We start from the raw sequence: 24445 nt of genomic DNA, 5'->3' as shown, positions 1-24445 counted from the left end.
TCGTCTCCTCAAAGAGGAGTCCCCTACCGCCCTGTGCTGCCAGACCCGCTCGCCCCCCACTCCCCCAGGCTGTGGAGAGGGGGTTTGCTGCCTCTCAGGATGCCAAAACAGCCACGAATGCCTAATTTGTGGGCTTATTAAAAACAATCAGTTGCTGAACCTCTCTTGGGTGTGCTGCCTGGTGGTCTGGCTGTCTGGGTCTATTTTTGAGGTGCTTCAGCTCTAAACAGTGAGCCCCTAAGGCATCCTTTGGCTGAGGTTTTCAGGGTCCAAAGCATGGGATTTCTGTTGAGGTCACTGAGGACTTGATCTGTGTTCACTGAGTTTCTCCTCTCTGAGTTAACCTCCATGCTCTGAAAATGGGTCACTTATGCAGGGAGTTGGCCTGGAATGGCCTCTGGGACCTGGAGCCTGTGCAGGGGTGTGCGAAAATCAGTGTCTGGCCTTTGGCTCCTGTCTGTGAGCTTAACCTCACCTTTACTCTTGGCTGAGATGTGATCCACAGAAAGGAATGATTCCTGACCTCAGATTTCAGGGCCAAGCCAAACGGAAACTGTTTGTTCAGGAGGCTGAGTGCTTTGAGGAATCAGAGTGAAAAAATCCTTTTCTTCCTCACTTTCATTTTAACACGCTTTTGTGAGTCTCATGAATGGGAAGGGTTGGGATAACCGTGTTCCTGTGATATTCCTTCCACGGGGTGGAATATGTCGCTGTTCATGTCGGGATTTGTTGTTTTTGCATATTGAGGAAGTCAATATTCATAGAATCACAGAATGTTTTGGGTTGGAAGGGACCTTAAAGCTCATCTCGTTCCAACCTCCACCATGGGCAGGGACACCTTCCATTATCCCAGGTTGGTCCAAGCTCAGTCTAACCCGGCCTTGGACACTTCCAGGGATGGGACAGCCACAGCTTCTCTGGGCAACCTCATCACCATCACAGGGAAGAATCTCCTAATATCAAATCTAATCCCACTCTCTGTCAGTTTGAAGCTATTCCCACTTGCCCTGTCACTCCATGCCATTGTAAAAAGTCCCTCTCCAGCTTTCTTGTCAGCTCACTTCAGGTCCCTTTCACCTGCTTTGTGTACATTAAAGCTGTCCTAATCTCGAACTGAACAGGGCTGTGCTCACACTTTATTCCCTGTTCAAACAAAAAAGGTTGGATGTGATCTCCAGCAGGTAATTCCCGTGTCAGGCCCATGTTTTAATGGGAAGTAACACCATGGATGCTCCTGTCTGACGGCTCTTTGCAGCTCATCTGGTCTATGTGGCAGGTTCTATATCCTCCTTTCAGGACTTTCATAAAGAAAAATTCCCTAGTCCTCAGCAGCTGGTTGCAAGGAATCTCCAGGTGCTGCTTCCTGGAGCCTCAAAGCCTTGTCACTCTGATTTGAAATGAAATCTCAGGATGTAGGACAGCCCATTCCAGGTCGGGGCTTGGATCCAGGTGTTGGCTCAGTGCTGGGGAAACAGTTGCTCATTGACATCCCCTTCCACACACACTGGAATGAGTAGAAGCATCTGCACCCTCCCAGTCCTCTCACACTGGTGGGTCTCTCTTGTCACAGCACCAGGGTTCTCTTTCCTTGCTGGGGATCCCAGTGTAATGCTTCATACTCTTCAAATACTGACAGGATGAGGATCTTTGCCTTTCAAGAGTTTGTTCACAGTGTTTGTTAAACTTGGTATAAATAGGCTGCTTTGGTCCTGTTAAAAATACCTCTGGCTTTTCTGTTACTTATTGCAACTGGTTAATGAGAGATGATTAACTGCCTTGGTTTATCCAGTAACCTGCTAGAAGTGGCAGCTGTCTCCAAAACTTTGGTCCAAGCTTCAGGTAGAGCTGGAAATCTCCATTCTTTTTAGAGATATCAATAATAAAATCCTTGGGGTTTCTCTCAGTGCATCTTTCAGGCAGTGGCAGCACTCTGAGTCCGCAGGACTGGTGATATTTGGGGCAATACTGTGATATTTAGACGACCATGTAAAGTTCCAGGTGATTCTCAGCCGAGTTATTTTGCCTTGATCTCGTCAAGAGAGTCATCTCATTTTGTTTCTTTAATCTGTGGGAAGAAAAAGAAATGAAAGAATAGAATTTCCTGCACAGACCTATTGTATCAAAACATTTTAGCAGCTGGCACAGCACGACAGCAACTCGTATTTGTGTTAAGCTGCATTTGAAAATTATTTTAATCTTCATGTCAGTGTAGTTTGGTCCAAACAAAAATTTATTCTGCACTTGGGCATTTGAAGCCGTGAAAAATGATGTCACAGGTTCCTGGAGCTTGAAGTGGTGGTTGGAAGGGCAGCAGATGGGATCTGCTCACTGGCATCCTGCAGATCAAGCCAATCACTGATTTGTGAACGTGAGGTTTGTGGCTGAATTGTGGCTTGGAGTGGTTCTGTGGCTGAATTAAGACTCTGTTTCCTGATCCTTTCCGAGGATCAGGCCTGTGCTTGTTTCAAGAGGGTCAGCTGCCTTTTGCTGCGTAGCTTACAAGGAAATAATTGTAAGACATGAAGTTTGTGGGCAGCGTCTCGTTCGTCTCTGCGTTCCTGGTGCTTACTCATCCTTCACGCTGCCTGGTCTGAGCTCGTGGAAGCTGGTGTCTGTGTGTCACCCTCTGTTTTCCTTCCTGCCCTATCCAGGGCACAGAGGCACGTGACCAAAAACTTCAGCTTTGTTGCGAATTCCCTGCTCTTTGGGTTTCTATTTTAGACACACGCGAACAATGGCAGGCTGTGCCTTGGCCTTACCACCTAATTAAGTGATTTTTTTTTAAAGCTGTGCAGTAGGATGAGAGCTTGTCTGCCTTTGAAATCAAACTGTTGTGCAGCTGGGAGCAGAGAAGCAGGGGTGCTGCTCTCCTGCCCTTGATGAGCCTCCAGCTTTCTTTTGGAATGGACATGAGCCAAGAGGAGAAAAATGTGTGTTTTACTGTGGTACTGTAGCATTTCTCCTTATTTCTGAGCGCTTTCAACCCAGCCTGACCATTCAGGCTCTTCAGAGGGTTATGCAGTCTTCACTTTCCGCTCCCCATGCCTTTAAGGGAGTTTCTCTTCCTCTTGTAGTTTTTTGCTGGACTTTAGTGCGACTGGGGCCTCATCTGCTTGGGATTAAAGGGTTTATGCTGGTGTGCAGCAGCTATTGTGCATTAAGTGACGTGTAAACTTGTGCTGACAGCCCGTGTCTGTGCAAAACTGGTGAAGCTGAAGCTTCCAGAGGAGTCAGTAGCGAAATAAAGGCACAAGTTTTATTTCCAGCATGGCAGTTCTGCTGGTGCTTCCTATTTTTCACAGCCCTTTCTTGCTGGTGAGTTGTGCTTCGCCGAGCAGCATTCAAATCCTCCTCGTCTGCGATCCCTCAGCCAGGGTGATTCATAAACTAGTGCAACCTGTTGGTAGGGAGTGCCTGCTGTCGAGGAGGAGTTACTCATTAACTGCTCTGTGTGTATCCTGCTCGGCAGAAGGCTGCGCTAAAACCCCGGGAATGGCTCCAGAGGGATTTTCCTGCAGCCTGCACCTCTCACTCTCACCTCGGCGCAGCCTCAGTGGCTTCTCGCCGCATTGAGCACCAAATTGGAATGACTGATCTGGGCACACGAGTTGCTGAGGGAGGGATACAAAGCCACTTTTTAATTTTTTGACCCACACCCAGCTCTTGGGTTGCCAGGCAGGAGGATTTCCGAGTTTTAAAAAGGACCTTGTTTCTGTAGTAACTGGGGAGAGGAGCACTCCAGAGGTCAACATGTGGCTGTCAAAGAGGAATCTCTGTTTGGAATGTAGTGTGTAGAAAAGAGGAGATAAAAATAGCTGCAGGCATTGCAGGTGAGGGGAGAAAGTTGTTCTCAGATGTGCAGAGAGGCTGTTTTTAAATATCAGAAGATTTGATGGAGGCAAGTGGGAGATGCTGTGAGTAAAAGTGAACACAGATGTTATGCCAGCAGCATTAAAACCTCCTAAAATAATTGGTGTCACATCTCCAGCTTGATTTTCCTGGGAGTTTTGCCTTTTCAGAGCAATCGTTGGCATTTGAGGTTGCTGACATCTGTCAGTCAGGACCAGTGGTATCTAGAACCTCATTTTCTGTAGCTCTGCTGTACTTTGTGGCTCTGTGCTTGCTTTATGAGGTGCAGGTGAGGTTTGGGAGGTGGTCCTGGATGTCCAGCAGCATTCTGACCATGGATAAATGAATGCAGATCCCTGGAAATTAGAAATAACTTTCTGTAGGTAAGCGGTAGTAACCTGCACAAAGGGTTCCTGTACCAGAAGCATGTTGTAGTTGTTCTTGGCTGAACAGGAGTTTATTTCTGCCCACAAATCTTGCCTTGCTGATAGTCATCTCCTTGGATATTTAAATTCCATGCCTGCCAAGGCCATCCACCTGTGGCAAACCTGTGTTTCACCCCATCCAATTCCCAGCCAGTGAGCAGATGGAAGAGCGGCAGCATGGGCAACGTGGACTCGATGATCTTAAAGGCCTTTTCCAACCTGAACAATTTGATGATATAAGTGATGTTGCCCTATATCTGATGCTGATTGATCCTTGTGCTCTCTCCCTTCAGGATCCCTCAGTGACACAGCTCACAAACACCAGCCAAAGTGGCTTGGATGAATTCAACCCCTTTTCCGAGAGCTCCCAGCTGGTATGTGCTACGTGTCTGTGCTCTGTGTGTCTTGTGGTGGTTTTAGTGGTGTAGAAGGTCCCTTGGTAGGTGCAATTTAAGAAAAGAGGAATTCACAGCTGATTTCCTCATGGAATGTAGCTCATGGCGCGTGTGGCAAGCTGCAAGGAACTGTTCCTGCACTAGACCACTAATAAACTCCCAACTGGAGCTCTCCACTCACGTGGAACAGCTTCTCTCCAGCTGGCTGCTGACTCACAGGGAAGCCATATGAAGTGTGAAGGGGAAGATGGTTTGTGGCAGGACACATCAGGATGTATTTGGTTCCTGGGTTGGGAACTGAACTGCCATGACAATACCATTGATGGATCACTGGGAGAGCTGCGTTCTTATTCCCTGGCTGCTGCCATGAGCTAGATGGGCGAAGGGGAAACCAAGATTTAGATTGGTTTAAATGGATCAAAATCCTTTTTTGCTTCTCCTGCAATGTTTTTACCTTGTTGCTTGTTGATTTCTGTGCAGACAAATGCAGCCCGGACGACGCCGGCCGTGCAGCCCTCGGGCCACTCGCAGCCGGCTGTTCTGCAGACGTCCGTGGAGCCCACGCCCCAGGTATGGCAGCTCCTCACCACTGCCTCCCCGGCCCCCAGGAGCTCCCAGAGGCCTCTGGGAATAGGAGGGGAATGGGATTCTCTGGGGTTGTGTTTGGGAAGCTGCAGGTGATCTTTTCAAGTTCCATTTGGGAAGCAGAGATTTACGGGGAATGCACACACGCAGTTCTTTTTATGCCTTTTTCCCTGTCCCTCTGGTGGCAAAGCTTGCTTTGCCTTGTGTCCTGTTGGCTCTGACTTCCCTCTGGAAACTGTGGAATGTATCCTGCTAATGTTTTCAGCTTAGTTCTAGTGTCTGGTCAGACATGCTCAGTGCCAGGAGCATAAATGCAAGTACCTGACTGCCAGGACCACCTCATCCAGAGAGCTGAGAGGCTGAGGCTGCTGGGAGAAAGGATCAGTTCTCAGAATATAAAACAAGTAGAAGCGGTCCTTAAGAGGTGTGGTAGCCAGCTGTCTTGCCTTTCTTCTCATAGCTGGGCAGGGAATTGTCCTGCTAAGCCCAGGAGTCCTGCTCACTGCTCAGCTGTGAGGTGCTCGGAGCAATGAAGTGAACTGTGAGGTAGATGAAGCTGTGAGAAAAGCATAGCTTCGGTGAAAGGGAAAGGCACAGGGGATGGAGAATGGAGTGGATAAGCCCCCTGAGGATAAGCCCCCTGAGGGCTCTTCCAGCTCTATCTTCCTGTAGGATAAGGATAGGGATAAGAAAGGGAGTTCTGCATCGATCTTGATTTTGTCTTTCAGCGGGTAAGGCAGAAAGAGTTAAGACATTTAAGATTGAGCTTTCATGTTGTCCTCTGCCCTGCTTCCCTTCCAGTTTGGTGTGTTTGCTGGTGGTGCCATAAGTGCCTGGCTTAGGGCAGGACTAACCTCTTTCTCCCCTGCTTTAGGCCGTGGCCGCGGCAGCACAGGCCGGGCTGCTTCAGCAGCAGGCAGAGTTAGAGAGGAAGGCAGCTGAGCTGGAGAAGAAGGAAAGGGAACTGCAGAGCAACTCAGCCAGCATTAACCGTGAGTACTGCGTCCTGCCTGCTGTCACTGGGATGCCCAGGGAAGGCTGGGTTCCTTGGTTTGTCAGGATTTCAGGAAAGCTCAGCCTGTCCAAGTGTACACAGCTCTTCTAGAAGCATTTTTTAGGCTTTCCTCTAGTCCTTCACTAGCTGTGGCAACCCTCCTGTGACTGTACCTGTCATCCTGTAGCCTCCAAGATGAGAAAGGAGCTCAGAGGCAGGGCCAGCTCTGATGGGTCCCTGCCCTTGAGTGTGCTCTCAGCAGCTGCATTTCACCACAAAAAGTTCTCAGACACCAATTTTGTACCTGTGTTGGAGCTGTTGCCACGTTAAGGCTCTTCATTGAGAGCAACAGAGCTTTCTTTTCATTCTTGAGGCTTTTTTAAGCACAGTAAACCAATATTCCCCCCTAATCTTGGGTTTAAATGACTGAATCTGGACTTGCAGAGCTGAGTGATGATGCTTGTGATGGCCCTTTGGCCACTGCAGGGGAATTCTGCCTTCCCCAGAGGAAACCCCCCAATCTAGGTTTGTCTGCCTTGCTCTGCCAGCAGTTTATCACGTTCCTGTTGTGCCGCCTGCTCAAACATAGGTTCTGACCAACCTCTGGGCTCTCCCAAGGTTTTAATGTATGAATTAAACAATATCTGAATGGCTACTTGGAAATTATGGTGTGTGAATTAGTCTTTCAATTAAGAGAGAGAAGAGCAAGTGAAGAGCTGCTTCTTTCTTTCTTCCACAGCGAGGCAGAACAACTGGCCACCCCTTCCCAAGAAGTGTCCCATCAAGCCGTGTTTTTATCAGGATTTTTCTGCAGACATCCCAGCTGACTACCAGCGGATATGCAAGATGCTGTATTACTTGTGGATGTGTAAGTAATGGCTTGAACTGCAGTAAAAAAAATCTTTCTAAGAAGGTTCTGTATCAAAAGCTGAGCTTTGTCACACAGTAAATCCCATCAGTGTTGTCTGCAAGGGTAAAGTCATGTTTCCCTCCTTTTTTAGGAAGGCAAATGTGAAGAACTCCAAGTTTATGCTTTGGGAGTAGCTTATTCATGACAGAATTTTAATTGTTTAATGGAGACTTGAACAACTATTTAAGATTTGGCCATTAGCAGCAGGATCAGATGAGCTTTTAGGTTAAGCTGTGCTTTCCTTCCAAGGGAGGCAGTGAAATTAGATGGCCCGGAGTCTCCTTAATTTCTGCAGCGCTCAGTGTGTTCAGTGAGAGATTAGGGATGCTGCGGGTTTTCCAAGAGCTTACTGATGTTTTTTTCTCTCTCTTCCACCCCAAACAGTGCATTCCATTACCCTGCTCCTAAACCTGCTCGCTTGTCTGGCGTGGTTCACAACTGATGATGGCAGAGGCGTAGACTTTGGTCTCTCGATTCTTTGGTTAATTTTATTCACCCCTTGTGCCTTTCTCTGTTGGTACCGACCAATTTACAAGGCTTTCAGGCAAGTACTGTTGTTTTTGGTTTTTTTTTCTGTAAAGGGGATGTATCTTTTAGTGGGAGGAGCTTTGGGTTTATCTGTTTTCCCATCGTATTTTGCCTGCAGGATTTTTCCAGCTCTTTGCATCATTAGATGAATCAAACTCACTATGTTTCTAAGCATATTAGATCTATCTGATACAACTTAATTATGGTGATCCTTTTTCATCTTGAAATCCAAGCCCAGCCAGTCATCTGGGGTTTTTAGTTAATTTTTTTTATTCATTTTACTGATTTCTGAGACACTGTTTGGTACATTAATGTTGAGCACACTGCATGTATTAAGGGAGCTGCCTTCACTTTATCTTGCACTGGGCAGAGCATTGGATTTGCAGTAGGCACATAAGTTGTATGGGTACCCAAATTCCTCCCCTCAACAGCTTTTCCCTGGAGAAAGGAGTTCACTGAAATTGTTCCCTTTCTCTTAGAGCAGGGAGTCTGTGCAGGGATCATGGGTCTCACTCCTGCTGCCATCTCTCCCGCAGGTCTGACAGCTCCTTCAGCTTCTTCGTCTTCTTTTTTGTCTTCTTCTGCCAAATAGCAATCTACGTCATCCAGGCTGTTGGCATTCCTGGCTGGGGAGACAGGTAAGCTCGGTTTCACTGGCTGCTGCATCCCAGCCTTGCACAGATCCTTTTTCTCACCAGGGCTGTGACTGTCAGGAGCTCTGGGGCTTGTTTCTGACAGCTGCCTGTTCTTTCTCCCATGGTTTTCCTCTCTCAGCCCTTGCGCAGCTTTGGCAGGTCCCAGCTGGGCTGCCTCCCTGCTCTGCTCTTTCCATCCTAGTCACAGCAAAAGTGTATTCCTTTGCTGCTGCTGCTGTGGCCAGCGCTGAGGGCAGTGTGGGAATAATTAGATATTGGGAAGAAATTCTTCCCTGTGGGAGTGGTGAGGCCCTGGCACAGGTTGTCCAGAAAAGCTGTGGCTGCGCCATCCCTGGAAGTGTTGAAGGCCAGGTTCAGTGGGGCTTGGAGCAATCTGGGCTGTTGGAAGGTGTCCCTGTCCGTGGCAGGGTGGGTGGAATGTGATGGGGTTTAAGGTCCCTTCCAAGCCAGACCATTCTGGGATTCTGTGATAACTCTTCCATGCCCCTTCTGCTACCTTCTCCCTAACTTAATACAGATCATATTTGCTCCTTCTTGATGCTGAACCTATAGTGTTGACTGTGTCTGCCTTGTGTTAAACTGGAGCCTGCCCTGAGAGAGGTGGTGTGGGGCTGAGGGATCTCTGACCTGGAATCTGGGTGCAGCTTAGCTTGATGCTGCTGCTGCCAGCCTGACTCTGTCCCCAAACTCTTCCTGAGTTTCTCTGGAGCGTGTTGCCATTGGGCAGTGCTTCAAAAAAACAAGCAGAGAGAGTTTTGCCCTCACCCTTTCTCAGTGACATTGTACAGAAGGGTGAGCCCAGGCTTCTGGAGCAGGTCCAGCAGCCTCGTGTCAGCAGCTGTGCCCTGCAGGGAAAGCACAGCCTTTCCTTTCGCCTTGCTGCCTTGGCCACAGATCAGATTCTGGAGTTACGGAGAACAGGGAAAAGGTTAACAGCTCGTGGTTGTTCTGAGGGAAAGCCTTCAGGTGAGCAGTGAAGCTGCTGTCTATTTTTGCCCACTGCCTGCAGAAGGGCTTGTGGGCAGAGATGTCCTCGGCCTCCCTCCCCTCTGCCTGAGTCACAGGGGATGGGGAGGGGGCACTCCGGGTTTAGTCTGGCTGGGAGAGCCTGCCTGGAGCTTTCTGCTCCGTTTCCTCCCGCCAGACAGCTCGTATATTTTTGGCTGCAGTGCATGGTGTGCCTTTCTGCTTCCCTGTGACGAGTGAGAAGCTGTGCAGCACATCAGATGGGATGGTTTGGCTCACTTGATTCCCACTCTCCCAGTGGCTCGTGGCATGTTTGGTTTAGCAGTTGGAATGATTCCTTTCTCCAGCACCCAAGAGGGTTTTTTGAGTAAGGTGTCTTGGTATTGTCACCCACAGCCAAGCGCTGGTAATTCCCAACATCCTTTTTGCCCCTTCCCTTCAACAACTCCTAATTTCCTCCTTTCTGTAGCTCTAACTTAGAATCATGGAATCACAGACTGGTTTGGGTTGGAAGGAGCCTTAAAGCCCATCTCGTTCCACCCTCCTGCCATGGGACACCTCCCACTATCCCAGGTTGCTCTAAGCCCCATCCAGCTGGCCTTGCACACTTCCAGGGGTGGGGCAGCCACAGCTTCTCTGGGAACTCTGTGCCAGGGCCTCACCAACTTCTTCCTTTCCTTCCTCTTCGTTCCCTTCCCAATGCTGACATCCTTGTCAGGGTGACACATACATCCAGGCTCCAGACCTGCCAGCTGATCTCTTCCAATTTAGCTGTTCCAGCCTATCTTTACCCACTTGGCTGAATTTTGAGAAGGTGCTTGTGGAAGTCACCGGTGGCGCCAAGGGTATTGATTTTCCTGCCTAAGCGAGGTGATCCAGGACTAGAATGTGGGTGGGATGAACACGATCCTTATCTAAAAATAACAGCGGAAACTCTCCCCCAAAACGAGGGCCTGGATGAGCCCTGGGTTCCTGTTTTCACAGCTGTTTGGTTTTGTACTTCCCTGTAACTTTCCCCTAAAGCTCTTGTGCAACAGTGGGTGCCTCTTCCTCCACTGCTCCCTCTCATCTCGTGCTGGAATGCTGTCCATGCTCACCCACTCTCCTCTCCCCGCAGCGGGTGGATCGCGGCGCTGTCGGAGGTGCGCAGGAACCTGGCCGTGGCCATTATCATGATGGTGGTGGCAGCGTTCTTCACGCTGTGTGCTGTTCTCTCCCTCTTCCTCCTGAAGCAGGTGAGTGGCTGGGAGGCAAGGAAGTCAGGCTGCTCCCAGGATACCCTGGTTTTTCTGCCTCCTTTCACCTGTCGGGGAATGAAGATGGAATCGGGGCACTGGCAGGTCAAGAGATTTATACGAAAGTATTTTTGCCTGTGCTTCCTGCATCGATGCCAAATTTCTTGAACACTTGAGGTAGGAAAGTAGGCTCCCTTTAGAATCATAGAATCACTGAATGGTTTGAGTTGGAAGGGGCCTTACAGCTCATCTTGTTCCACTCCCTTTCATGGGCAGGGATACCTTCCTCTAGACCAGGTTGCTCCAAGACCCATCCAACCTGGCCTTGGACACTTCCAGGGATGGGGCAGCCAGAGCTTCTCTGGACAACCTGTGCCAGGACCACACCACCTTCACAGAAAAGAATTTCTTCCTAATATACAGTCTAAACCTGCTCTCAGTTTAAAACCATTCCCCCCTGGACCTGGCTGAGCAGAGGTGGCCATAACTCTATTCAGTATCCAAGGCCTTAAAATTACTGCTCACTGCTGTGAGGCTTTTCAAAGCCTGGTGGGATCCCACTGAGTGCCTTCATGCTGGCTTCTAAACACAACCCTCCTTCCTTCTCCTGCCTGACCACACCAGGACTGGATTTCTGCAGGAACAGCAGAAATGGAGGTTTGGGATAGGCAAGGACAGGCTGGACTGTTCCTGTTTCTATTGCTGCTGCTTCTTTTCTCCTACATTTATCTGGAAGGAAATACCTGATGCTTGTTGGCACCTTCAGGTCCTGCCCTCCAGTAAATGCCGGGTTAAGTCTGTGCCATTACAGTGTGGGGAGTGTAGTTTTGGGCCTGAAACCAGCAATTTTGCTAAGCATTCCGTATTTTACAGCAAATGAGGGTCTCCTGAAATCAGCAGCATCCCATGCTGGGAGCAGTGGAGCCCCTGGCTCCAGGGAGCTGGTTAGTAGCAGAGCTGAGGAAAAGCAAGGTGTATGCAGCAACTGCACAGCTACACGCTGACTCCATTAATTTTTTCCCTCTCCTTTTGTTCCCAGGTGCATTCCCTGTATCGGCGCACGGGAGCCAGTTTCCAAAGGGCCCAGGAAGAGTTTTCCCAAGGCATCCTCAGCAACAGGAGCTTCCAGAATGCAGCGGCCGGGGCAGCCTCCTCAGCTGCACAGAGTGCTTTCCGGGGAAACTAGCCCTTCCCAGCAAAACTAGCCCTTCCCGGGCTGCCTCCCCCTTGTTTTCTCTGCCCTTACCACTCCTTTTTTTTTTTTTTCCCTAAAAATGCACTTTTTGGGGGTACCATGTGAGCTCTGTGATGCCGACTCCTGATGAGAAGAGGTTTTTTTAGCTTCAGCTGAGCTACGGTTTTGATGATTAGTTTTCCCTGTCTTATTTTAGGGTGTGGGGAGATGGGGGAGACATTCTCTGAAGTAAATATATTTCTCTATCCAGGACCTACCAGGTGTTTGTCTCTTCCTCCCCTCGCTCTGTCTGTAGCAGGAAGACAAGGGGAAGCAGGTTTTTGATTTTACTCTCTCTTCTCTTGGCCTTTGCTACGAAGAATTTGATTATCTGATGTTTTGGGGGGGTTTTGTAATGTGCATGTAGTTTGTCATTAATTTTAAGAACAGAAACTGTATTTCTGGTTTATTACACTCACACGATGCTGCATTTTGACCTCGTTAACTGCTTGGCTTTCTGAGAGTTGGGATAACGTGGCATGAAGGAAAATCTGGGAGCGGTGTGGAGGGATGTATTTCTCCTTGTCCCCCTGTGGCAGACCCATTGCTTCCACAAGGATCCTGCAGGCGACAGCTCTGGACACAGAGAGGAGGAGAAGGGATCAATGGGGACTGAGTCTTCTCTGTGAAACCAGGGGAGGGAGGGGAAAAAGAGATTTTGGTTTAACTCCCAGCTCTAAGTTCAGAGCAGCAGGAGCTCTGAAGATACTGGTTCAGCCACCACACGGTGCCTGCAACGTCCTTCTCCAGCTAACCTTGAATTAATCTTTCTCCAGGGAAGACTCCTCCCTGCCTCCTTCCTCCCAAGTTTAATTTTTTTTCCAGCTGGGAAGGAACTGGTTTCATGTGTGTTCAGCTGCATCCCGAGATGGGATGTCCCTTGGGACACGGGTAAGGCACGGGAGTTGATGGCAGCAGATGCCCCCTGCTCCCTGCTTCAGCCCTGTGTCTTGGGTATCGAGGAGGGGGTTTTAATGCAGATTTGGCTTTGTGATGCCCATTTCCCGGGATGGGGGTTGTGTTAGACCCCCATCCTGTGCTGGTGTGGGGCCGGAGGGGGCTGGAACCCAGAAATCAGCCTTTTTACACCCTTTCCCTCCTGTATTATTATTTTTTTTTCCCCGCGTCTGATCTTTTAATGTTTAAAAAATTATTAATAATAAAATGTATATGTGGTCCAGATACGATGCCCCTTCCTGCCTGCGGGCGGGGGTCGCGGCCTGGAGCGGAAGCCGGGCCGTGGCTTGGGCGGGGGTGCGGCCAAGGTGGGGCGGGGCAGGGCGGGGGCGGGACGGTGGGTGACCACTGTCGAGGCCCGGGACAGTGGGTTGAACACTGTGAGGCGGCGACAGTGGGTGACACGTTCGGGAGGGGTGGGACAGTGGATGACACTGCTCGAGGCCAGGACAGTGGGTGACACTGTCCGGGGTGGGACATGGGTGAACTGGCGGGGCGTGACCTAGTGGTGACACTGTCGGGAGGGGTGTTGGACACGAGGGTGACACTGTCGGGCGTGGCCAGGATCAGTGGGTGACACTGTTCGGGGGCGGGGACGGTGGGTAGCCTGTCGGGGCGTGCCAGGACAGTGGGTTGACACTGTCCCGGGGCGGGGACAATGGGTGACACTGTCGGGAGGGGTGTGGCCAGTGGGTGACACTGTCCGGGAGGGGTGTGGCCAGTGGGTGACACTGTCGGGAGCGTGTCCGGGGGCGTGTCCCGCAGGCCGTGCGCCCCCGGAAGTGCCGGAAGCGGGTCCCGGCCACCCGGTGTGCCGGGTCCCGGAGGGGCATGGCCGGGGCCGGCTGGGCCCCGCCGCGCCTGGACCGCAGTTCATCCTTACCGAGCGCCTTGGCTCCGGCACCTACGCCACCGTCTATAAGGCCTTCAGGAAGGTAAGGCCTGGCCCGCCGCGGGGGTCCCCCTCCTGCCCCTCAATCTGCTCCGCCACTCCCGTGGGACCCCCCCCTTTTCCAGCCCTCCACGTGGGGTACAACCCCTACAGCCCCAGCCTGGGACCTGCAGCCCCCAGCCTGGGACCTGCCACCCCCTCGCAAGGGGTGGTGGACCTGCCACCCCCTCCCCTCCTTCTCTGGCAGACTGGGGGAGCACCCCAGGATGGCTGTTTGGGTGGGGGGCTGCAGGGTTACCCCCGTCCTTGGCAGAGGGACGTGCGTGAAGTGGTAGCCATCAAGTGTGTGAGCAGGAGGAGTCTGAACCGAGCGTCCGTGGAGAACCTGCTGACGGAGATCGAGATCCTCAAGAACATCCGCCACCCGCACATCGTGGAGCTCAAGGACTTCCAGGTGGGCTGGGGGCTTCCTGGGGGGCACTCTGAGCCAAAACTGCTCTGGCTTGGGTCCATCCCGGCTTCCCAGGGGTGTATCAGTGTTGCTCGGTGGCAGCAACTGGGCAAACTGGTCCAGGCAAACCCGTGTGGGTGGAACTGGCTGGTGTGGCATGATGAGGTCTTATTGCCTTGCAGTGGGACAGCGACCACATCTATCTGATCATGGAGTTCTGTGCTGGGGGCGACCTCTCCCGCTTCATCCGGATGCGCAGGATCCTCCCTGAGAAGGTGGCACGCATCTTCCTGCAGCAGCTCGGTAAGGACGCACTGCCTGCTGGGGACCCTCCCTGGGGGTTTTTTGGGGCAGGACCACACTGCCATGTGCCCATCCACCCGCCCAGCCTGCGCCCTGAAGTTCCTCCACGACCGCAACATCTCCCACCTGGACCTCAAGCCACAGAACATCCTCCTGAGCGCGCCGGAGAACCCCCAGCTGAAGCTGGCAGGTCAGAGCAGCTCCCTGGGAGGGGCTGGTGAGGGAGAATTCTTTCTCCTTGTCCCTCCATGAGCTCTTTCCCTGCCAGATTTTGGCTTTGCACAGTACATGTCGCCGTGGGATGAGCAGCACGTCCTGCGGGGCTCCCCCCTCTACATGGCCCCTGAGATGGTGTGTCGCCAGCAGTACGATGCCCGCGCGGACCTGTGGTCGGTGGGCGTCATCCTTTACGGTGGGCTTTGGCTTTTATCTCCTCGGGAGTCCACTCAGGGCAGGTTTCTCCCTCTCCAGCTCCCCCCAATTCTCCTTCTCCTCCTGCAGAAGCGCTTTTTGGGGAGCCACCCTTTGCTTCTCACTCCTTCGCCGAGCTGGAGGAGAAGATTCGCAGTGACTGGGTTGTGAAGGTAATGGGGAATGGGATGGGATGGGATGGGATGGGTTCCCACAGCAGTCAGTGGTCTCAGCCCCTTCCCTCCCCAGCTTCCCAGCCGACCCCAGCTCTCCCCAGAATGCCGGGATCTCTTGGGACAACTCTTGGAGAGGGACCCTCTGAAGCGCATCTCCTTCGAGCGCTTCTTTGCCCACCCCTTTGTGGACATGGAGCATGTCCCAGGCCCTGAGAGCCTGGGCAAGGCGGTGAGCAGGGAGCTGGGGGGCTGCACCCTGGGAATATGATGGGGCTGAGCCCTGAGCCCCACCCTGTGTCCCCCAGACTGACCTGGTGGTGGAGGCAGTGAGGAAGGATCAAGAGAGGGATGCCAGCGCTGCCCTCTCCCTCTACTGCAAAGCCCTGGAGTATTTTGTGCCAGCACTGCACTGTGAGTCCCCGTTGGGGGCTGTGTGTGCCCTGGGTGTGTTTTGGGGGGCAGCACCCCGGGTGAGGTCAGTTTTCAGCCCACCCACCCCAGTGTTTGGCCGCCTTCCCCCGCAGATGAAAGCGATGCACGGCGGAGAGAAGCCATCCGGGCCAAGGTGAGCCAAAAACCCCCGGGAAGGTGGGGGGCTGCACCCCCATTCTCTGTCCCCCGTGACATCCCCTCACCCCCCAAATGTGTGCAGATGGGGCAGTACATCTCCCGAGCAGAGGAGCTGAAGGCTTTGGTCAACTCCAGCAACAAGAACCTACTGGAGAAAGGGAACCCAACTAGAGAGCTCCTTAAAGGTGGTGGATTTTTGGGGATCCCCCAGTGTTGGAGCTGTCAGGGGGCACTGGTCGGGTTTTGGGCTGAAGGGTGAATGTTTTGGGCAATCCTCATTGCCATGTCTCCCTTGCAGAGATGGCCAAAGGAACAACCTCGGCTCTGTGCAGCGACTGGAAAGTGGCTTCAGCTGCATGGCCAAGTAGGGGTGGGTTTGGCGGGCCCCCTCTTCCCTCAAGTGGAAGGGGAAGGAGCAAACCTGGTGGGGAGGGAGCTGATGGATCCCCCCAGCTGCAGCCAGCTCCTGGGATCTCTTGCAGGAGGACGAAGGCGGGGATGATGGTGACGCCCTGGAGCTGTACCAGCAGAGTCTGGGGGAGCTGCTGCTCCTCCTGGCTGGTGAGTTGGGGCTGTGGTGGGGGCTGGAGGGCAGGGGTGGATCCTGCTCTCATGCCTCGTCCAGTGGCACATCCCTCTTTCCTCTGCAGCGGAGCCAGCAGGGCGGCGACGGGAGCTGCTCCATGCGGAGGTGAGTGCCAGCCATGGGACCTCCGCCTGTCCCCCTTGACCTGGCTCCAAAGAGACCGTGTCATCTCTCTCTCTCTGTCAGATCCAGATGCTGATGGCCCGAGCTGAGTACCTGAAGGATCAGATCAAGGTATGGTAGTTTGGTGTGGGTCTGGAGCTGAGCGAGGATGCAGGCCAGGAAACTCTCCTCTCCCTTGGCAGGTGCGGCAGGCACAGTCCGTGGGCAAGGAGGCGCTGGCAGAGCCCATCCGGAGCGGTGAGTCCCCCTTTTCAGAGGGGATTGGCGGGGAATATCCCTCCAGCTGCCACAGCCATTGGTGATCCCGACCCCCTGCACCATCATCTCCCCCCAGCATGGGGTCATCCAAGTCTGGGAGCCCACCTGGGCAGGGTGACAGTGGTGTGTGCAGCCAGGTGAGTCCCCTCTGTCCCCCGGCACAGCCTGTACCTTGCAGTGATTCCCAGGAGCCGGCCAGTGGATGCTGCTCACTGCCCTGTGCAGAGATGCCGTCGGAAAGATGAGGCTTCCGTCCCCACCACCGCATCAGGGTAACGCCTCAGAAGTCACCCTCGGGCTCCCATCCCCGGGGGGTCCACAGGGCCATCTGCCTCCTCTCCCAGGCACTGGGCTCGTTTCCCTCCTAGCCCTGCCTCGACCGTCTGCTGCTGCAGCCTCCCCTTCCACGGCGGGCGGGTTATTCCACTCTAATTCCCTCCGCTGGCTGCCACGGGATGGGTATTTTTATCCTGGCACCGGGCTCCAGCAGAATATCCACTCTGATTTTTTGGCTGGGTGTTTCTTCCACCTCCCAAATTCTGGGGGAGCATCTGCACAGCCCAGGTCCACAGATCCCAGCCGGGAGCTCAGGGTGGTCAGGGGTGCTCTGCTGTGCCTTCCTCACCCAGCATTCTACCTCTGTACCCACCACGGCTCATCCAGCCTCCAGCACCCCCTTGCACTGTCCCAGCCCAGCCATACCTCCCTCTCTCACTGCTGGAGCATTGGGAATGAGGCTTTTTGTTTCCAGACCTGGAGTCTGGCAGGTACTGACTGCATCATCATTGTCATGGGTGTGAGCAGTGTTCAGCAGGGACCGACTGAGTCTGACATGAGCAGGAATCAACCACCTTCAGGGGCAGACATCCTCAGCATCCTGCATGCTCTGCTCCACTCCTCAGGGCTCTGAAACCCCAAGATCCAAACCATATTTCCGGCAATCACTTGTCAGGGGTGCTGAGGTCTGCCTGTCCTGCAAAACGAGGGACTCGTCTCAAAATCTTCTGTATCTCAAGGGAATGTAATTTATTGTCTTTAATAAATGCTAATTTTGGTTTCTGCACCTCCTCTGCTCTCAGGTTTGTGATTTGAGCCCTAGGCGGGTCTCCAGCCAAGCCCAGGACCCAGAGCCAGCTTGGGATCCTGGAGCCATCGAGGAGGGCTGGGGACCCTCATCCCTGTCCCCCAGGAGCAGAGCCAGGGTGTGCTCTCCTCTGCTCCAGTGGTGCCCTCCTTCCCCGTGCTCCCTGGGGACACGAGGCAGCCAAAGCAAGGTTTGACCTTGTTTTCACTTCCCATCTTTTTATTTTTTGTGTGCATGGAAAACACAGAGCAGAACGACACGAGCTGTTACGTAAAATCTTGTTTTCTCCAATGGAGTTTTGTGGTGGGTGAAGAAGGACCGGGCTGGGCCGGGAGGGAAGGCAGAGGAGCTGGAGCAATTGATGGGGGGGATTCTTTTGGGGGGGTTCTAAGGATATTCTGAGCCATGACCCCAGCCAAGCTCTTCCTCAGACAGCCTTCTCCCCAGATCCTGCCCCTGTGCTGGCTGCTCCGTGCCCAAGCCGGGGAAGAGCTTCCTGGGCAGATGCGACAAGGCGTTTTTATATGTTTTTATTATTCCGAGCAGAGATTATATCCCAAGGCTTTAAAGAGCTTTCCAACCCCGTGTCCTCCCCCAGGCCTGGGGCTAGCACGGAGCCACTGGGGATGGCTGCACCGGCTGGCTGCAGCAGCCGGCGCGGATAATCGCATCTGCCTTTATGCGCGGCTGATTCCGGAGCCTTTGGAGGCAGGACGAGGCTCCGGATGCTCCCCCAGGGGTGATGGAGCTTGGGGTGCCCTGGCTTCGTGTTGGGGTGGATGTGAGTCTCTTCTGCATCAGGGCTTTTCGGCCGAGCGCCACCCAAATGTCACCGCCTGGACCGGAGGGGAAGTGGCAGGAAGGGAGCAGTCCCCAGCCTGGCAGTGTGGCCTCTGTCACTCAGCGTGGCTTCAGCTTCACAGGGAGGAGCAAGCGCTGCCGTGCTCTGGTCCCATCCATGCCATCACCCAGCTCTCCAAAAGGGCTCTTCCAACCCTCATGGCGTGGCTCTTGGGGCCAGATTGTTACTCGAAGAGGGACACGGGGGTGGCAGATGGGTTGTCACACTCATGGTGCCAGCCCGTGGGTTGATGTGAGTTCAGATACTCAGCGGGTTGGAGTGAGCTGGGTCAGTGTGTGGAACCAACCCTGGGTTTTCCCAGGGCTCTTTAATCTGGATTAATCCCAGTAGCTGGACCAGCAGCAGTTGGATGGATGGGACCATCCCTTCCCGCAGCAGCTCACAGGGAAGTTTAATTGCCTGCAAAAAGAAGGAACGTTCCCCCAGCCTTCCATGGTGGCTCAATTTTTTCCGCACTTTAACAATTGCTCATTTAATGCTTAATCTATTGGGGAAGCCACTTATTCATCCCAGGCTCCACAGCAGGAAGGAGGAAGATCCTGTGGCCAGGTAAGGAAGGGGCTGGTGCAGGAGGGCAGGAGTTCTGTCAGTAAAATTTATGTTATTTGATCAGTAAAATTTATTTTGTTTTATCAGCAGAATTCCCTGCTGCATCCTTCAGCAGCCAGCAAGGGCTCACTTGGACAAATCCATCCCAATCCTGGCCCCATAGGTGAGGGAATTATACAGGGAGTGTAGAAGAGAAGAATTACATTTTGTGCTTTAATCCATGCTAATTCTTTGCTTTAAGTTTTTTAGTCTGTGTGTTGATGCCTGGAGCAGTTGTATGGCATGGAGGCAGCCAGGATATTCGGCTGCAGGGATGCTCAGGGATCCGGCAGCAGGGAACACTGGAAGCTGGGATGGATCTCTTGATGGGCAAGGAAAAGGCCTGCCCCTGCTCCCGCCATCCCAAACTCCTCTCCGTGCATCTCCACCTCTCCGCCCCGGCAGAGGCAGCGATCCAGCCATGGGAGCAGGGATGCGAGATCGGAGCATCCTCGGAGCTCCCAGTGCTTTGAACGCTTTGCTGGGAACACTTTGCTGAAGCCTAACACGTCTCGCGGAGCCAGGCAGGGGGGGAGCGTGTGCTGCTTTGCTTTTCACATGCCTGGGGGTCATGGTGCCTCCTAAAATAAACCCACTGAGCTTCACGCGGCCTTTGCGGGGTGGCACGTGGGCCGGGGGAGAGCACGGAGCAGGGCTGGAGGAGAGGGGATGGAGGAGAGGGGAAGGGGGGCGGAGGAAAAGGTGGAGGAGAGAATCCTGGCTGGTTTTGAGTGGGATGAACGGAAAGACTGCATCCCCCAGCCCCAACATTCCCTGCTCTGGTCGGGATCCCACTCTCCCCTGTGATGTTTATTGATCATGCCTCGCCATCAGCCTGGGATTTAAATGCCAAGGGCTCAGCTCAGTCCTTGCCTGCTTTCTGCTATCCCTTTCCTGATGGGGGATTAGATCAGCTTGGGCTGATCCTCATCAGGTATGATCTCCTTTCAGAGCTAAAGCTGCTCCTGCCAATCTTCCCTCTCATTTTTCCCCTGCTCCCAGTGCTGTGTGGGGCTGGATTTGGGATCCCTGGGGGCAGATGTCCCCAGAACTGCTGGCAGGTCTCCTGATCCTTGGGGCTGGAGTGTCATGAGGATGTATGTCCTCACAGCCAGAGCATCACACCTGAGTTGCCTTTGTCTATCTGTCCTCTCAGGGGTGGAGATCAGGAGTTTCCCAGAATTACCTGGCCCTGGCAGAGTCTTAACAGGGAGCTGGGGACAGAAAGGAATCTCTTGGCCCAGCAGCCCCAGCCATGGCCTGATCCAGCATCCTTAATAATATTAATAATAACAACAATAATGATGATGATGACTAATAATAACGACAACAATATCAGCTCCCCAGCACCCTCTCCTGTGTTTTCCTGGATGACCCACCTCCCCCACAAAACCAAAGTGCAGTTAATCAGCTCCCTCGGGATTTGGAGTGATAAATTCCTAGCTCATGCCAGGTTTTTCTAGGAAGCCTCGCCGCAGGAGCCCACTGCCTGCCGGGATGCCATCTGGCTGGAGCTGTTTCGCCTGGGAGTCACACCTATACTTATCACGGGCTCATCCCTGCAGAGATGTGTCCTTGCTCAGAGCAGCACTGCAGACATCCCACAGTGTCCGAGACTGAGTGTTCTGAAGGTTTTATATTAAAATAGCCAAAAACCTGTGAAAAAATGGGAATTTTGTTTGCTTTTAAACCCAACTGCCAACAACAAGCCACTTGTAGCATCCCTTTGGTCCCAAATGTGACCACAACCAGAAGTGATGCTTTCTTTGGGATGCTTTTCCCTCGAGCTCCCGTCCTTGCTCTGTAAAGGGGCACCCCAAAACCTTGATCAGGAGAATAGAGCTTGAGGAGAAAAATAAATGCATAGACATCTCCTGGTATTTATTCCACCGGTTATAACAGTACCATGGCATGGGGATAGCACAGGAGGTGGAGGGACACTCAACCGAGCACAGCGCACAGCTACAGCACGATGGAGGGGGAGGAGAAGGAGATCTTCCCTTATCACTTTGTTCTTCTCCTGGAAGGAACAAGGTCAGAAGTGGATCCCACCCCAGGAGAGGGATGGTGTACACCACTGCTCCAGGGAAGGGCTGGTATGGGCTCAGCTGAGCACCAGGGAGAGTTTTATTTCTTCTCTGGTGTTAATTCAGGCTTCAGCCCTCTGGTCCTCAACACCCCCCTTCCCACAGGGATAAATGGGATCATATAGCAGGTTATATAGCAGGTCCTTCCTGGCTGGCTCCTTTAGAGGAGCCCTCAAGGGCAGAGGGGGTTGGTGTTCCTTGCACGGACGGGATGTTATTTCTCGTGTGATGGGTACGGGATGCAGGGAAGGAGGGTGTTCTGCACCATGCCTCGTCCTTGCAAAGCAAATTGGAGCCTCCCAGTCATTTCTAGGAGGTTGGGTGGAAATGTGGAGGCAGAGACATGGCATATGGCCACCACACACGGTCCTTCCCACACTGACATGGGCCAATAACACTCCAAGGTCATTTTCCTTCCTTGCTACTGCCCCGGCTCTGGCTACGGACATCCGCTGCCATGGGCACAGGAGGAGGCATTGGGATACAGGGGGGACATGCTGGCTCTTTGCTCTAACCTCAGACCAGAGAACAAAACAAACACCACACAGCAGGAACACCTGGGTTGGGGACTCAAGGGGTCACACGGTTCAGGAGGACCCGAGTGACACACGGCAAGGGTGACAACACTGGTGGGGTCCCTGCCGCTGGCAGCAGCCCCCGTCAGCCCCTTCGCTGCATCCCCTCCCTGCTCCCCCACTGTCACACCGGCCCCGTTACATCACGGCGCATTTTTCCGCTGATTGCTTCAGGTCCTCTAGCGTGGCCGAAGCTTTGTCCTTCAAGGAATCAAGGTCCAGGTTCTGGATGTTGCTGAGCTGACCGATAACCGAGTTCTTCTCTTCCTCCTCCTCGTTGTCCTGCTCGATCATCTTGGCCAGCTCTTTGGGCAGCTCCACGTCACCTCCTACCAGCTGGATCTGGTTGTCATCCGTTTCATTCTGGAACGGGCCGGGAGAGAGTCAGGAGGGGGGACGTCACAGTGGGAAGGGGGCATGTCACAGCAGGGGCTTTGGGCTGTCTTCCTATTTTAAGGTCCGTGTGGGCAGGTCCCTGGGGCTGAGTCTGGGATGCTGATCCAGAGGGGACATAGCTGAGCTGAGCCTGGGCGCTCACAGCAAGAGCTGAGATGAAAACCCATGCACAGCACCAGTATAAACTGGTTTTCAGCATGCACTGTGGGGGGTTTAGGCACCTAATTAAGCTACACGTATGCCTAACGACTGCTCCCACCGGCAATTGGGATGAGCTCTGCGCCAAGAGCCATGGGGAGACTCTGGATGAGGCAGCCCAGCTGCCAAGCGGGATCAGGAATAAGCAGAAGAAACTTGTCAAAAGATGAGAAGGGACATTTCAAGCATGAGAAAACAGAGAAAGGATTGTGGGGGCCAGCTCCAAACAAACCCCTATTTTCCCTGGAGAATAAAAAAAATCTCCATCTTTTCTTTCTCTGCCTTTTCTGGCTTTCGGCAGGAGGAAAAAGAAATTCTCTGGCTGTTTATTTCCTGGTGATAAAAGGGAATGGGAAGCAGGGGGGTGTGAATCCAGGCTGGCTGAACAACACCAAACAATCAGAACAATCTCACTTGGCTTAGCTGGCCCTTCGGAACTAATATTAGCCCGGCTCCAATTTGGAGTATTCACTGCTGAGAGACTCTTTCTGAATAAAGGGTGGATTTGGAGGGAGAAGAGCTTGTAGTAATTCTAAGAATGGTTGAATTTTCCCTTGATTAAGTTGTTTTTAGTGAATTGTTCATTAGGCAGAAGTTCCAAAACTGGAGTCTAGGTGGGAGACATTTGCCAAATAATCTGGGGAGAGAAGCTGGCTAATCCAGCCAGGAAAGTGTAATCCTGGCTCTGCTCCCAGCTCCAGGGAGTCTGGGGTGAAGGTGGCTTTCCCTCATCCAACTGGATTTAGGGAACAAAAGTGGGGCAGAGGGGGATCAAGTCAGGGTCTGGTGGTCTGCGGTGTTCAGGGATGATGGAAAGGGGCCAAAATACGGGGAGAAGGATGTTTTGCATTTGGGCTTTGACTCCCCATGTGCCCTCTCCTCTCCTCCCCACCCTGTTTCCAGCACAACCGTACCTTGGGGAGCCTGTACTTGTCTCGGAAGTGGGACCTGACCGTGGCTCTCTCCGCCTTGCGCTGGGCAAACTGGGCATCTCTCTCCATCCTGTGAACCACACAGGGCTGTTACCAACAGCCTGTGCCCCCCGTCCTTGGGTTTGCACATCCCCCCAACCTCAGCATCCCCCATTGTCTCTGAAAAGTCCCCACAGTTTCCTCCCCCCAGCGCAGCCTGAAAGGAGAAAACAATCCCATCTCCCGGGCAAGGAAGCGGATTAAGGGATTAGGGGGCTCATTAAACTCCCTCACGGTCCTGCTGTCCCCGGTACTGGCTCTCCCCAGCTCCCATATATGGGATAGGGGACTGCAGCAGGAGCACCCCCTTCCTTCATCCCTGTGCCGGTCGCACTCACTTCTCCTCCACCAGCTGCCGTTGATATTCCTCGTACTCCTCACGGGTCATGCCCTGTGCCTCGGCCGGAGACTTCTCGCCCTCACTCTTCTCCTCGCCGCCAAGGCCCCCCGTCAGGTTCTTCAGCTGCCCCCCCACCATGCTCTTCACCATGAACGCCATGGCCTCGGTTCCAGGGGGCCCGGGAGCCCGGGGGCCGGGGAGCCGGTGGGCACAGCAGCTGTGGAGCTGGGACAGCCGGGGTTAGCTGGGGGCTCCGGGGCACAAGGAGTAGGGAAGATGGGGATGCAGTTGTGGGAGCCCGAGGAACGGGGCTAAGAGGGAGCTGGAGCACCAGGGAGCCAAGGTATGGTCGGTGCCGGGGTGCCGGGAGTAGGGAGCTATCGGGAAGCCGGAGTGCTGTGGATGGGAGCTCCTGGGGAGCCGGTGTACCTGGTTATGGGGTCAGCAGAGGTGAGTTCCAGGGGAGCTGAGCACTGAGTGCCCGGGGAGCTGGGCTACCGGGTTATGGAGGAGCTGGGGTCGGTGGAGATGAATCCCCAGGAAGCTGGGGTACTGGGTTATGGAGGAGCCGGGGTCAGCAGAGCTGAGTTCCCATGGAGCTGTGGTACGAGGTTTTCAAGGAGATGGGGTCAGTGGAGATGAATTCCCGGGATGACGGAGTGCTGAGTTCCCCGTGAGCCGGGATCAGCGGAGCCGAGTTCCCGGGGTGGAGGAGTACTAAATTCCCGGGTTGCCAGGGTACTGGATGGCGGAGGACCCGGGGACAGGGGACCTGAGTTCCCAGGGAGCTGGGGCACGGGGTTATGGAGGAGCAGGGGTCAGCGCAGATGAATTCCCGGG

General features: G+C 53.4%; 3 protein-coding genes across 3 annotated transcripts; 2 read left to right on the top strand and 1 right to left on the bottom strand.

The window, feature by feature from the left end:
• The first annotated feature begins 4534 nt into the window (after window positions 1–4534).
• SCAMP2 (secretory carrier membrane protein 2) lies at window positions 4535–11990 on the top strand. Its single transcript, XM_018081518.2, has 8 exons — window positions 4535–4648; window positions 5150–5239; window positions 6129–6246; window positions 6988–7116; window positions 7543–7702; window positions 8223–8324; window positions 10426–10543; window positions 11583–11990. Exons 1-8 carry the CDS (start codon window positions 4535–4537, stop codon window positions 11727–11729), a joined length of 978 nt encoding a protein of 325 aa, XP_017937007.2. The 3' UTR covers window positions 11730–11990.
• Window positions 11991–13565: 1575 nt separating this feature from the next.
• Window positions 13566–17567, top strand: ULK3 (unc-51 like kinase 3). Its single transcript, XM_029963159.1, is given in 18 exon segments — window positions 13566–13601; window positions 13604–13669; window positions 13940–14080; window positions 14260–14380; window positions 14466–14570; window positions 14649–14792; window positions 14882–14964; window positions 15041–15196; window positions 15273–15378; window positions 15492–15532; window positions 15620–15722; window positions 15836–15901; window positions 15997–16098; window positions 16188–16228; window positions 16310–16357; window positions 16429–16483; window positions 16669–16776; window positions 17407–17567. Coding segments are annotated over 17 exon segments (1431 nt in total). The 3' UTR covers window positions 16686–16776; window positions 17407–17567.
• Window positions 17568–20905: 3338 nt separating this feature from the next.
• CPLX3 (complexin 3) lies at window positions 20906–23977 on the bottom strand. Its single transcript, XM_018081446.2, has 4 exons — window positions 23604–23977; window positions 23209–23296; window positions 21831–22063; window positions 20906–21058 (listed from the first exon to the last, which is right to left on the bottom strand). The coding sequence occupies exons 1-3, from the start codon at window positions 23762–23764 to the stop codon at window positions 21839–21841; spliced, it is 474 nt and encodes a 157-aa protein (XP_017936935.1). The 5' UTR covers window positions 23765–23977; the 3' UTR covers window positions 20906–21058; window positions 21831–21838.
• Window positions 23978–24445: the final 468 nt, after the last annotated feature.

The sequence above is a fragment of the Manacus vitellinus genome, unplaced genomic scaffold, assembly GCF_001715985.3.
Source record: "Manacus vitellinus isolate BGI_N305 unplaced genomic scaffold, ASM171598v3 scaffold_53_pilon, whole genome shotgun sequence".
Lineage (NCBI taxonomy): Eukaryota > Metazoa > Chordata > Aves > Passeriformes > Pipridae > Manacus > Manacus vitellinus.
The sequence above is the reverse complement of the archived record's forward strand: the minus strand, read 5'-3'. Positions and strand labels throughout refer to the sequence as shown.